Below are 12,215 nucleotides of genomic sequence, written 5' to 3'. Positions count from 1 at the left end.
AGACGAAGTGGGACTCTGAACAGCTTGTGTTCATAGCAAGTGTGGTTTTTCCTTTGTTGAATACAAGTTGGAGTGTGATTTTTTTTTTTTTTTTTTTGTAGAATGCAAGTTGGATGTGCTATAGAAATAAAAGTGAATTGTGAACGGCTTGTGTTCATAATCAAGTTGGGATTTACTACTACACGGAGGTGAATCTCAGCCACAAAAGAATCACTCCTATAACAACTCTCTTTATATATAAAAGACATCGTGAGTTAAAATTAAGTGAAAATTAAACATAAGACTTTAAGATGTAATATTTGAGCCTCATCCATTTAAGTTTCCATATCACACTCCAACCTGCAATTTACCGAATTTAAATTTAAAAAAATGGAGTATTTAATTTCAGGTAAAAAAAGCCTAACCAAAATGGAACGTAACGTAAGCCTAAAGTGAAGAAAGTAAAAAATGGAAGTCGAAGAGAAAAAAAGGCACCAAAGCTTGAGCTATTTCCATCACTCACGCTCCCATTCTCAGCTGTCTGTCGGTGGTCCTTCTTACTTCTTCTACTTTCTTGCTACTTGCTAGCTTACATACATAATATATCTCTCTTTCTCTCTCTAACTCCTTCATACATATTCTTCTTTCCTCTCTACTACGAAACCTCACTCTTTCCCCCAAATGCAATAACAAAAGACAAGCCTAAGATCCAAGGTCTTATCTTTTTCTCCATCTCTCTATTCTGTCTTTCTGCATTCTTTATTATCAAGATTTTGCTGGTTTTCTATATGCTATAGTCTTAAAATGTTCAATTCTTTTGCCCGCATTCATTAGATTTTTTGGCTATATTTGTAAAAACTGTACAAACCTCGGTGAAATGTGCATGTGGGTTTTGGTTTTAATGGAAAAACCCATCTGGGGTTTTGTTTTTTGAGGTAAAGGTGTGAGCTTTAATAGTGTGTGATCTGGATCTTGAGATTTCTTGGATCAATTTTGTAGGATTTATGTTGGATTTGGTTTGAGATTGTTGTAATCTAAACTGCGCATTGATGTTTTGTTCAATTTATTGCTGAATCTGATCTCAGATTTATGTGATTTCCATATGTGAATTTTGGTTAGTTTTTGCTTTGAACTAGTCAAGTAATTCACTGCTCAAAATTAAGGAAAAAAATAAAAACTACTCAAGTAATTCTAGTGGTACTTTCATTGCTAAAAACTAGGCCATTACAATTTGATCTGTATCGTTTGTTAATGTATGACAAAAACACTTCATTTCTTAATTGAGCTAATTTTATTTTGGGCTTTTGGGTTTTCTCCAGAAGTTTTGTAATAAATGTTTACTTTACTGGTGGTCTGCAGGAGGCTGTTAGCTTTCTTCTGTGTCTTGGAGGTAGATCTGCTACGAAGATCTTGAGATCACAGCAAAGCTGGCGGCCGCACTTGCTTGGAGGTTCACTGCTGCCAATGGCAGCAGTCTAGCCAGTAATGATATGGTAAAGTTCCCTTTTTTTAGAAGAAAAAGCAACCGATATAATAAATTTTCTGGGGATTTATTTGATATATGAGCTGTTGAATTAGTTTTACTCAAAGATCTGGAAATACGCGTTGGTGCATTTCACTCTACCTGGGTGGTCTTTACTAGCAGTTTTATGTGCAATCATAGTGTTGGTATACTTTGTTTTCCATTGAAATTGTTATGCGGTTTATTTTTCAGTCGACTTGTTCTAAGTATGTATTACTCCGTAGCTAAATCCGGATGGTTGTCACTGTTCTACTTCCTTTTTCCTCTGAACTCGCCTTGTGGAATGGGAGTGGGATAGTTCTTTTTGCATTTCTTTTTGTTGAAGAATCTGTCCCTATCATGTACAAAAATGTAAACATTTTAAATTGAAAGGGGTTGCATCACTGACTCGATGCTGCGTCTCGAATCTATATTTCTGTGATTCCATCACTGAGAGGAAAAAAGTTAATAGGTTTATACATCTTTACTTTGTTGAGTCGTAAAGTTAAACTGGCTGTTTTCTTGAAGATATTAGTCATGCTGTTTATGGTTGACATTTTCCTTCTCGAATGATATCACCGGATTCGCTGTGATTTCCCAGACTCGTGAAACATTCCTCACCAATATCTATCAATTCTTTTTTGTTTCAGGAAAGAAATGGGGATGCTAAACCTCATGATATGGAGCCTCCAACTCCACATTCAATCATGAAGACATCTTCAAGGTTAGTCTAATCATTAACGGTTTCAGTTTAGGGGCTCATAATGATCTGTTCTATGGCTTGTGTTTTACTCGATGGGAAGCAATTAGCTGTATAGTCAGTAGATGCTGTTTTTTTTTTTTTTTTTTTTTTTTTTTTTTGCTATAAGAATGACTGCATGAGGAAAATGAAAACACACTTTTCCTTGCAAAACTCCATCTGTTGCTCTCTTCTCATGGAATCTATATCTGCAAATGCTGCTACTGTTTCCTATACTTCATGAGGAGTCAGTTAAACTCGTCTACCAGATTCTTCTTTTTGTTTATAAGAATCCATTAGTTTTATCTCAATGCAGTATCCATATTTCCATAACTCCAACATGCATCAGTTGCACAAAACATAAATCATGCATAAGCTTCCATTGTTTCACCTTTCCTCCACAGATAGCGTAGATTCTCCAAGCTGCAAAATTGATTCATTCTGCTTTGAAATTGCTGGTCTTTGCTGTTACATTTTAAAACTGAAAATATTTAAACTGCAGTTGACTATATCCTGTACTTTGTTTTCTGTTGTAAGATACTAATCTGATGAAAGTTGTTACCAGTAAGAAAAGCAGCAATTGAACAAAAATTATAGTACTATCATTTAGAATCATGCAGCATTCTAACCTCATGTGGCCCAAATGACCATTTTACACGATGATATTCATGGCTGATTTAGAGTACAAACATAACCTGAAAGAACGTTTTGCTATTAAATTGTGCAGAGATCGTAGTAGCATGGAGGATCCAGATGGGACGTTAGCAAGTGTTGCTCAATGCATTGAGCAGTTACGGCAGAATTCGTCATCCATGCAAGAGAAAGAACATTCGCTTAAGCAATTGTTGGAGCTTATTGATACACGAGAAAATGCATTTAGTGCTGTTGGCTCACATTCTCAAGCTGTTCCAGTACTTGTTTCTTTACTTCGTTCTGGCTCACTCGGGGTAAAGATGCAGGCTGCTACAGTTTTGGGTTCTCTGTGTAAAGAGAATGAACTGCGAGTGAAAGTACTATTAGGTGGTTGCATACCGCCACTCCTTGGTCTTCTCAAGTCAAGTTCAGCAGAAAGTCAAATTGCAGCAGCAAAAACCATATATGCTGTGTCTCAAGGTGGTGCAAAGGATCATGTTGGCTCAAAAATATTTTCAACTGAAGGAGTTGTGCCAGTATTATGGGAGCAATTAAAAAAGGGACTAAAAGCTGGAAACATAGTTGACGACTTGCTAACAGGAGCTTTAAAAAACCTTTCAACCAGCACTGAGGGATTCTGGTCTGCAACAGTACAAGCTGGAGGAGTGGATATACTTGTTAAACTACTGAATAATGGACAGCCAAGTACTCAGGCAAATGTCTGCTTTCTCCTTGCTTGTATGATGATGGAGGATTCTTCTGTTTGCGCGAGAGTCTTAGCTGCAGAGGCCACCAAACAACTTCTTAAACTACTTGGATCTGGCAATGAAGCCCCAGTTAGAGCAGAAGCTGCAGGTGCTCTTAAATCTCTTTCTGCCCAAAGCAAAGAATCCAGGAAGGAAATAGCAAATTCCAATGGTATTCCTGCTCTGATAAATGCTACTATAGCTCCTTCAAAGGAATTCATGCAGGGTGAATACGCCCAAGCTTTGCAGGAGAATGCGATGTGTGCCCTTGCAAATATTTCTGGTGGCTTGTCATATGTCATTTCAAGTCTTGGTCAAAGCCTTGAATCTTGCACCTCACCTGCACAAGTAGCTGATACATTGGGAGCTTTAGCTTCGGCTCTCATGATATATGATAGCAAAGCAGAAAATTCAAGAGCATCAGACCCTTTGGAGGTGGAAGAAACATTGGTTAAGCAATTTAAGGCCCGCTTACCCTTTCTAGTGCAGGAGCGTACTATTGAAGCACTTGCCAGTTTGTACGGGAATACTGTACTATCTAGCAAACTTGCGAATTCTGATGCAAAACGCTTATTGGTTGGTTTGATCACAATGGCCGCGAATGAAGTTCAGGATGAGTTGATAAGGTCTCTTCTCTTCCTATGCAAAAATGAAGGTAGCTTATGGCATGCACTACAAGGTCGTGAGGGAATTCAGCTGTTAATCTCACTTCTTGGGCTCTCATCAGAGCAGCAACAGGAGTGTGCTGTTGCTCTTCTTTGTCTTTTATCCAATGAGAATGATGAAAGTAAGTGGGCCATTACAGCAGCTGGTGGCATACCTCCACTTGTTCAAATTCTGGAAACTGGGTCTGCCAAAGCTAAGGAAGATGCGGCAACTATCCTTGGAAACCTCTGTAATCACAGTGAAGATATCCGTGCGTGTGTTGAAAGTGCTGATGCTGTTCCTGCTTTATTGTGGCTTCTGAAGAATGGTAGCTCCAACGGGAAGGAGATTGCTGCAAAGACACTGAACCATTTGATTCACAAATCAGATACTGCAACTATTAGTCAACTCACTGCACTATTGACTAGTGATCTTCCAGAGTCTAAGATTTATGTCTTAGATGCATTAAAAAGTTTGCTCTCTGTGGCCCCTCTGAGCGATATGTTGCGTGAAGGTAGTGCAGCAAATGATGCAGTTGAGACGATGATAAAGATATTAAGCTCCACCAAGGAAGAGACTCAGGCCAAGTCTGCTTCAGCTCTTGCTGGAATTTTCCATCTCAGGAAGGACTTGCGAGAAAGTAGCCTTGCTGTCAAAACTTTGTGGTCACTCGTGAAGCTTCTGAATGCTGAACCTGAAACCATCTTAGTGGATGCGTCGCGCTGCCTTGCTGCAATATTTCTCTCTATTAGAGAAAGCCGTGACATTGCAGCAATTGCTAGAAATGCATTGCCTTCATTAATGGTGCTTGCAAAGTCCTCAGTCTTACAAATTGCAGAGCAAGCAGTATGTGCTTTGTCCAATCTTCTTTTGGATCCCGAGGTGTCTGAGAAAGCAATTCCTGAAGAGATTATCTTGCCTGCTACTAGAGTTCTTCGTGAAGGCACAACTGGTGGAAGGATCCATGCTGCCGCAGCAATTGCTCGTCTTCTTCAATTTAGTCAGGTTAATCCTGCCTTAACTGATTGTGTTAACCGTTGTGGAACAGTTCTTGCATTAGTTTCTTTCCTAGAATCAACTGGCAGTGACTCTCTTGCTATATCAGAAGCTTTAGATGCACTTTGTTTCCTTTTAAGGCTGGAAGGAGCTAGTGGTATCAAACCTGCATGGGCAGTTCTAGCTGAATACCCTAATAACATAATTCCAGTAGTTTCATGCATTGCTGATGCCTCACCAGTTTTGCAAGACAAAGCTATTGAGATATTGTCAAGACTCTGCCAAGCTCAGCCCACTGTTCTTGGCGATGCTATTGCTTGTGCCTATGGATGCATTTCTTCAGTTGCAAGAAGGGTAATCTGTTCCTCCAATGCTTTGGTTAAAATAGGAGGAAGTGCACTTCTTGTTTGCGCTGCAAAAGTGAATCATCAGAGAGTGGTGGAAGATTTAAATGAATCAAAGTCTTGTGTTCCACTCATTCAATCTTTTGTTGGGATGCTAAATGCTTCAGAGTCTCTACATTTGGAGGACCAAGGGGGTAAGATTGCAATTAGCATCTCCAGGGATTCTGAAGAAGAATCAAGAAAGGATGAGACGGAGAAAAGTACTTCGGTTGTTTCCGGGGTCAATATAGCTATATGGCTACTTTCAGCTCTTGCCAGTCGCGATGACCAAAGTAAAGTTGAGATTATGGAGGCTGGTGCAATTGAAGTTCTTACAGAGAGAATTACTCAATCTTTTACTCAGTTTACACAGGTAAGTACTACCTTTAGTTGAAGTGCTTTCTTTCTGTGATAAAACCACATCTAACCCAAGACTCTTGAATTTGTTATGGTATTTATCTTGTTCCAAAGCACTATATGACCTTTGTTAATACTTTTACAGATTGATTTCAAGGAGGACAGCAGCATATGGATTTGTGGATTGCTTCTGGCTATCTTATTTCAAGATAGAGACATCATACGAGCACATGGAACGATGAAAGCCATACCTGTGCTAGCTAATTTGCTGAAATCAGAAGAGTCAGCAAACAGGTATTTCGCCGCACAAGCCGTAGCCAGCCTTGTCTGTAATGGTAGCAGGGGAACTCTGTTGTCTGTTGCAAATTCAGGTGCACCATCTGGACTCATAACATTGCTTGGTTGTGCTGATGAGGATATAAAGGACCTTGTTGCACTATCGGAGGAATTTGCCTTGGTCCGTAACCCAGATCAAGTTGCACTTGAGAGGTTGTTCAGGGTCGATGATATAAGGGTTGGTGCAACTTCTAGGAAAGCTATACCAGCCCTTGTTGACTTGCTAAAACCTATCCCAGATCGTCCTGGTGCGCCTTTTCTAGCTCTTGGACTTCTGATTCAGCTTGCCAAAGATTGTCCTTCAAATAAGATTGTTATGGTGGAATCTGGGGTTCTGGAAGCATTGACTAAATACCTTTCACTTGGCCCACAAGATGCAACTGAGGAAGCTGCCACTGATTTATTAGGTATCCTATTTACTACTGCTGAAATATGCAGGCACGAATCTGCTTTTGGTGCTGTTGGTCAGCTAATTGCAGTTTTACGTCTTGGTGGAAGAGGGGCAAGGTATAGTGCTGCCAAAGCCTTGGAAAACCTATTCTCAGCAGATCACATCAGGAATGCAGAATCAGCTAGACAGTCTGTTCAGCCTTTGGTTGAGATTCTAAATACTGGTCTAGAGAGGGAGCAGCATGCAGCCATTGCTGCATTAGTTAGGCTTCTCAGTGAGAATCCTTCAAAAGCACTTGCAGTTGCAGATGTTGAGATGAACGCAGTAGATGTTCTTTGCCGGATTCTTTCATCAGGCTGCTCAATGGAGCTGAAGGGTGATGCAGCCGAGTTGTGTTCTGTTCTGTTTGGAAATACAAGAATAAGGTCTACAATGGCTGCAGCTAGGTGTGTGGAGCCTTTGGTTTCTCTTCTTGTTACTGAATTTAGTCCTGCACATCATTCTGTTGTCCGTGCATTAGATAAACTAGTGGACGATGAACAGCTGGCTGAACTAGTTGCAGCACATGGTGCAGTCATTCCCCTTGTTGGCCTTCTTTATGGCAGAAACTATTTAATTCATGAGGCTATTTCTAGAGCTCTTGTTAAGTTGGGGAAAGACAGGCCTTCCTGTAAGATGGAAATGGTCAAGGCTGGGGTTGTCGAGAGTGTACTTGACATTCTGCATGAAGCACCAGACTTTCTCTGTGCTGCATTTGCTGAATTACTCAGAATACTGACAAATAATGCTACCATTGCGAAGGGACCATCTGCTGCAAAGGTGGTAGAGCCACTTTTTGTGTTGCTGACGAGACCGGAGTTTGGACCTGATGGGCAACACAGCACGCTGCAGGTCCTTGTGAATATCCTAGAGCATCCGCAGTGCCGCGCTGATTATACCTTGACATCTCAGCAAGCTATAGAACCTCTTATTCCCTTACTTGATTCTCCTGCTTCTGCCGTGCAACAACTGGCTGCTGAGCTTCTGTCTCACCTGCTTTTGGAAGAGCACCTGCAGAAGGACCCAGTTATCCATCAAGTGATTGGTCCCTTGGTGCGGGTCCTTGGTTCTGGTATACCGATTTTGCAGCAGAGAGCTGTGAAGGCCCTAGTCTGTCTTGCACTGACTTGGCCAAATGAAATTGCAAAAGAAGGTGGCGTTGGTGAACTGTCTAGAGTGATATTGAATGCTGACCCTTCACTCCCTCATGCCTTGTGGGAGTCAGCTGCTGCAGTATTATCCAGCATTCTGCAATTTAGCTCTGAGTTTTATCTAGAAGTACCTGTTGCAGTGTTGGTAAGATTGCTTCGCTCTGGCTCTGAAGGCACAGTTCTTGGTGCATTGAATGCTCTCCTTGTGTTGGAGACTGATGACTCCACCAGCGCTGGAGCTATGGCTGAAAGTGGGGCGATCGAGGCTCTCTTGGAACTTCTCAGATGCCACCTTTGCGAGGAAACTGCTGCAAGACTCCTTGAGGTTTTGCTGAACAACGTGAAGATCAGAGAAACAAAAGCCACCAAGTCAGCAATTGTGCCCTTATCGCAGTATCTTTTGGATCCCCAGACTCAAGGTCAACAAGCAAGGTTACTGGCAACTCTTGCTCTTGGTGACCTATTCCAGAATGAGGCTCTTGCTCGAAGCAGTGATGCTGTTTCCGCTTGCCGGGCATTGGTGAATCTGCTTGAAGATCAGCCTACTGAAGAAATGAAAGTCGTCGCCATTTGTGCCTTACAGAACCTTGTCATGTATAGCAGATCAAATAAGAGAGCAGTGGCAGAAGCTGGTGGTGTCCAGGTTGTGTTGGATCTGATTGGTTCAAGTGATCCAGAGACATCAGTACAGGCGTCAATGTTCATTAAACTTCTCTTTTCCAATAATACCATTCAAGAGTATGCTTCAAGTGAAACTGTCAGGGCTATCACTGGTAAATTTCCTTTCCCTATACTCCATAGTGACAAACTTATCTGCTTTACGCTACAGAAGAAAAATGATATTTTGGTTATCTACATATTCTTTTTCATTCATTTATTGAGAATTAGTATCTCAAATAGAAATTTTCCTAATATGATGGTGGATTCCCCTTAGTGTTCTTGATCCAGGTTGATTAATGAAATGGTTTACTATTTGGATCCTGCTAGTATGAAGAAATGAAGGGATGGCGTGTTATCGCGTCCAATATTTTTTATAAACTTCAGTATTTTGTGCAAATTGAGTCATTTCTTGTTAGTGTTAATAGAAATTTAATTGATTTCTTGGCTTTGTAGCTGCAATTGAGAAAGATTTATGGGCAACGGGAACTGTAAATGAGGAGTACCTCAAGGCTCTGAATGCACTGTTTGGAAACTTTCCCCGTCTAAGGGCTACTGAACCTGCAACGCTGAGTATTCCACATCTAGTGACATCCCTGAAGACTGGTTCAGAGGCAACTCAAGAAGCTGCTTTGGATGCACTGTTTCTTCTCCGACAAGCTTGGTCAGCATGTCCTGCTGAAGTGTCTCGAGCACAATCAATCGCTGCTGCAGATGCCATTCCTTTGTTGCAGTATCTGATACAATCAGGTCCCCCTCGGTTCCAAGAGAAGGCAGAATTTCTATTGCAATGTTTGCCTGGGACTCTAGTGGTAATAATAAAGCGTGGCAACAACATGAGACAATCAGTTGGAAATCCAAGCGTTTTTTGCAAGCTTACCCTTGGAAATACTCCACCTCGCCAAACGAAGGTACAGTCAATTTTCGAATACTTTTGTGTTTCAAGTACACTTCCATTTCTCATTGCTACATGGGCTTTGAACCCTTTTTCCATGCACTGTTGGCCAAACTCTAATTTTATAAATAACTTTTACTTTCTTTTTGTTTGGTTTTTTTTTGTGTGTGTGTTGTGGGGGGGGGGGGGGGATTTGAAAGACCCTAACTTGCAAAATTAAGAAGCACAAAATGGCTCTACAAACAAAGTAGAGATCTGGTTGACTAAAGGAACCTTGAGATTGGTTTCGAGTCATCAAGAGAGCAGAGTGGGAAAGGGCCACATTCTTGGCTCCTACAAAGAAACCGGGGGGGGGGTTGTTGGTGGCGTTGTGTTTACCTTACCAAATTCAATTAATGTGGTTGGAAAATTGGGGGATGTTTGATTCAACTATGACTTGTAACAAGAATTGCACTTTTCCAACAACAAAATAATTAAGTTAGCTTCTTTCTGAAGTCTGAACCCCGCATATGGTTCATAATTCCTTGTTTTTCTCCTCTGTCAGGTTGTTTCAACTGGTCCTAATCCAGAGTTTGATGAGAGCTTTTCATGGTCCTTTGAAAGTCCTCCTAAAGGCCAGAAGCTCCATATTTCATGCAAGAATAAGAGCAAAATGGGAAAGGTAAGTGCATTTTATAATATTGATAGAGGATGACAGCTGTTATTTTACGAGTAATGGGACACTTTTATTATAACATACTTCTCCATTTCTATCACTTCTGATCTTCTACTAAACTCGTTCCTATTTATTGACAGAGTTCATTCGGGAAGGTCACAATCCAGATTGACCGTGTTGTTATGCTGGGTGCAGTCGCTGGGGAGTACACTTTGTTGCCCGAGAGCAAAAGCGGACCCTCAAGGAATTTGGAAATAGAATTCCAATGGTCTAATAATCTTACTCAAAATGCAAATTAAGGTAGAGGAACAAATGTTTGGAATTTATTTCTGTTTTCTGTTTCTTTCTTTCTTTCTTTCTTCCTGTTTAATTATAAGGTGAATGTATATAGTGTCTGGTATAGGTTTTACAACTCTTGATCATATTTTAGTTTTGGAAAACGGCTATTTGTCAATGTATTCTTTTTGTAACTTGAGTCATTTTAGTATCTTTAAGGAAGGGACATGGATTCATGGTTTCCTTCCTTTGTATTTTTGTATTCATATTTGTTTGATGAAAGAAAACAATGTTTCATTTTCACTTATTGTGATATGAGAATTCTGTCTATTGCTTTAATTTTTTGAATGTCAATCAACCTTTTTCTTCCCTTAAGATACTTCCTCTAAATTGCTGTTTACCTTTCCTTATCCGAAGTTTATTTGACCAATATTAACATCTGAACAGTCTTTTTGACTCATTTTTCGATTAATGCCAAATTGTCAATACTGCCTTTATCTTTCTGTTTAAGTTTGATTAACTATGTTAAATTATATGTCTAACATTAACTCCTAAAACATGAAGAAATAAGGTCTAATTTGCTGATTTCCTTCAACGCAAATAATAAAGGATTTAGAAGCGTAAAGTAAATTAAAAGGAAATTTTTGAATTTTCCCTTATTTTCGTTAAAACAAAAAAGAAGAAGAAGATATTTGCCCTTTTCCCACTCTCAACTCCATAGAGATAATTTCTTCCCGCTATAACTTCATTGAGGTCTCAAGAAGCAATATTCTGAATTTCTTAATTCCAAGTGCTTTATAAATATAAACCACGCCCTTCAAGTTCTCATGCATAGGTTTGTCATATACCCTTTTCAATAATCTCAAGAAAAGGCCTCATTCAAAGATTTTTCACTATCATCATGTCAAAGCTCTTAACCCGAGGAGTTGGTGGTAGAAGAGGGTGAAGTCAGAGGCGCTATCTATCAAGAACATGGTGAAAGACGATTGTGCTTCTAACACCATTCCTCTGCCTAATGTCAGTAGCAAAACAATGACTAAAGTGATTGAATACTGGAAGAAACACTTGGAATTGGAGGAGACCGACGAGTTGAAGACTTTTGACAAGAATTTCTTGAAGGTACATCTATCAGAGTTGTGTGATCTTATCATAGCTGCTAATTATCTTGATGATAAGGAGTTGTTGGATGCGTTGTTGATAGAACCAGAAGAAATATGTCAAGCATACAATATCAAATATGTCAAGAAGAGGAGCAATGAATGATTTTTTAACAATGTTCACCTAGCCTTTTTCTTTTCCAGCTCTCTCTTTTTTCTGGTTTGAGTTCCTTGGGGTTTATCTTTTTAGAATTTGTTGGTTTTGATTGATCTATAAAATTAAATTTTAATGATAAAACTTATCCAGTATAAGTTCCTTTATTATGTCATTGGAGCCTCATTATAAGTTTGACTGCTGCTAATTGAAATTAAAAATCTTAAGATAATCAGCTTCTTATTGGTGTTACAGCTTTAAGGATAATTAAGTAATTTTAATAGAAAAAAGTAATTATCATCACTTTTTACTAAGCCCTTCAGCTGCTTATTACTACTCCCTCCGTCTCAAATTATCTGTCATGAACAACAACCAAATCCAGCACAAGACAGGTTGTACAAGTATCTCTTAGAAGGTCCACACAAGAACATCATGTACCAACTAGATTAAATTTAATGGTACAAGATGATGTATCGAATGAGGTTGATCATAATGATGATGACCCTAAGACCTATGAAGAGGCTATACAAAGTTATAATTATGGGAAGTGGCAAGAGGCCATGGAATCCGAAATGGAATCCATGA

General features: G+C 39.7%; 2 protein-coding genes across 2 annotated transcripts; both read left to right on the top strand.

Annotated features, from left to right (window-relative positions):
* The first annotated feature begins 496 nt into the window (after window positions 1-496).
* Window positions 497-10,682, top strand: LOC104241584 (protein CELLULOSE SYNTHASE INTERACTIVE 1). Its single transcript, XM_009796533.2, has 8 exons — window positions 497-693; window positions 1,339-1,472; window positions 2,131-2,204; window positions 2,947-5,995; window positions 6,125-8,669; window positions 9,010-9,464; window positions 9,993-10,109; window positions 10,244-10,682. The coding sequence occupies exons 2-8, from the start codon at window positions 1,470-1,472 to the stop codon at window positions 10,400-10,402; spliced, it is 6,402 nt and encodes a 2,133-aa protein (XP_009794835.1). The 5' UTR covers window positions 497-693; window positions 1,339-1,469; the 3' UTR covers window positions 10,403-10,682.
* Window positions 10,683-11,351: 669 nt separating this feature from the next.
* LOC104241592 (SKP1-like protein 6) lies at window positions 11,352-11,642 on the top strand. The gene has a single exon (XM_009796542.2). The coding sequence runs from the start codon at window positions 11,352-11,354 to the stop codon at window positions 11,640-11,642; it is 291 nt and encodes a 96-aa protein (XP_009794844.1).
* Window positions 11,643-12,215: the final 573 nt, after the last annotated feature.

Source organism: Nicotiana sylvestris, chromosome 5, assembly GCF_000393655.2.
Source record: "Nicotiana sylvestris chromosome 5, ASM39365v2, whole genome shotgun sequence".
Taxonomy (NCBI): Eukaryota; Viridiplantae; Streptophyta; class Magnoliopsida; order Solanales; family Solanaceae; genus Nicotiana; species Nicotiana sylvestris.
The sequence above is the reverse complement of the archived record's forward strand: the minus strand, read 5'-3'. Positions and strand labels throughout refer to the sequence as shown.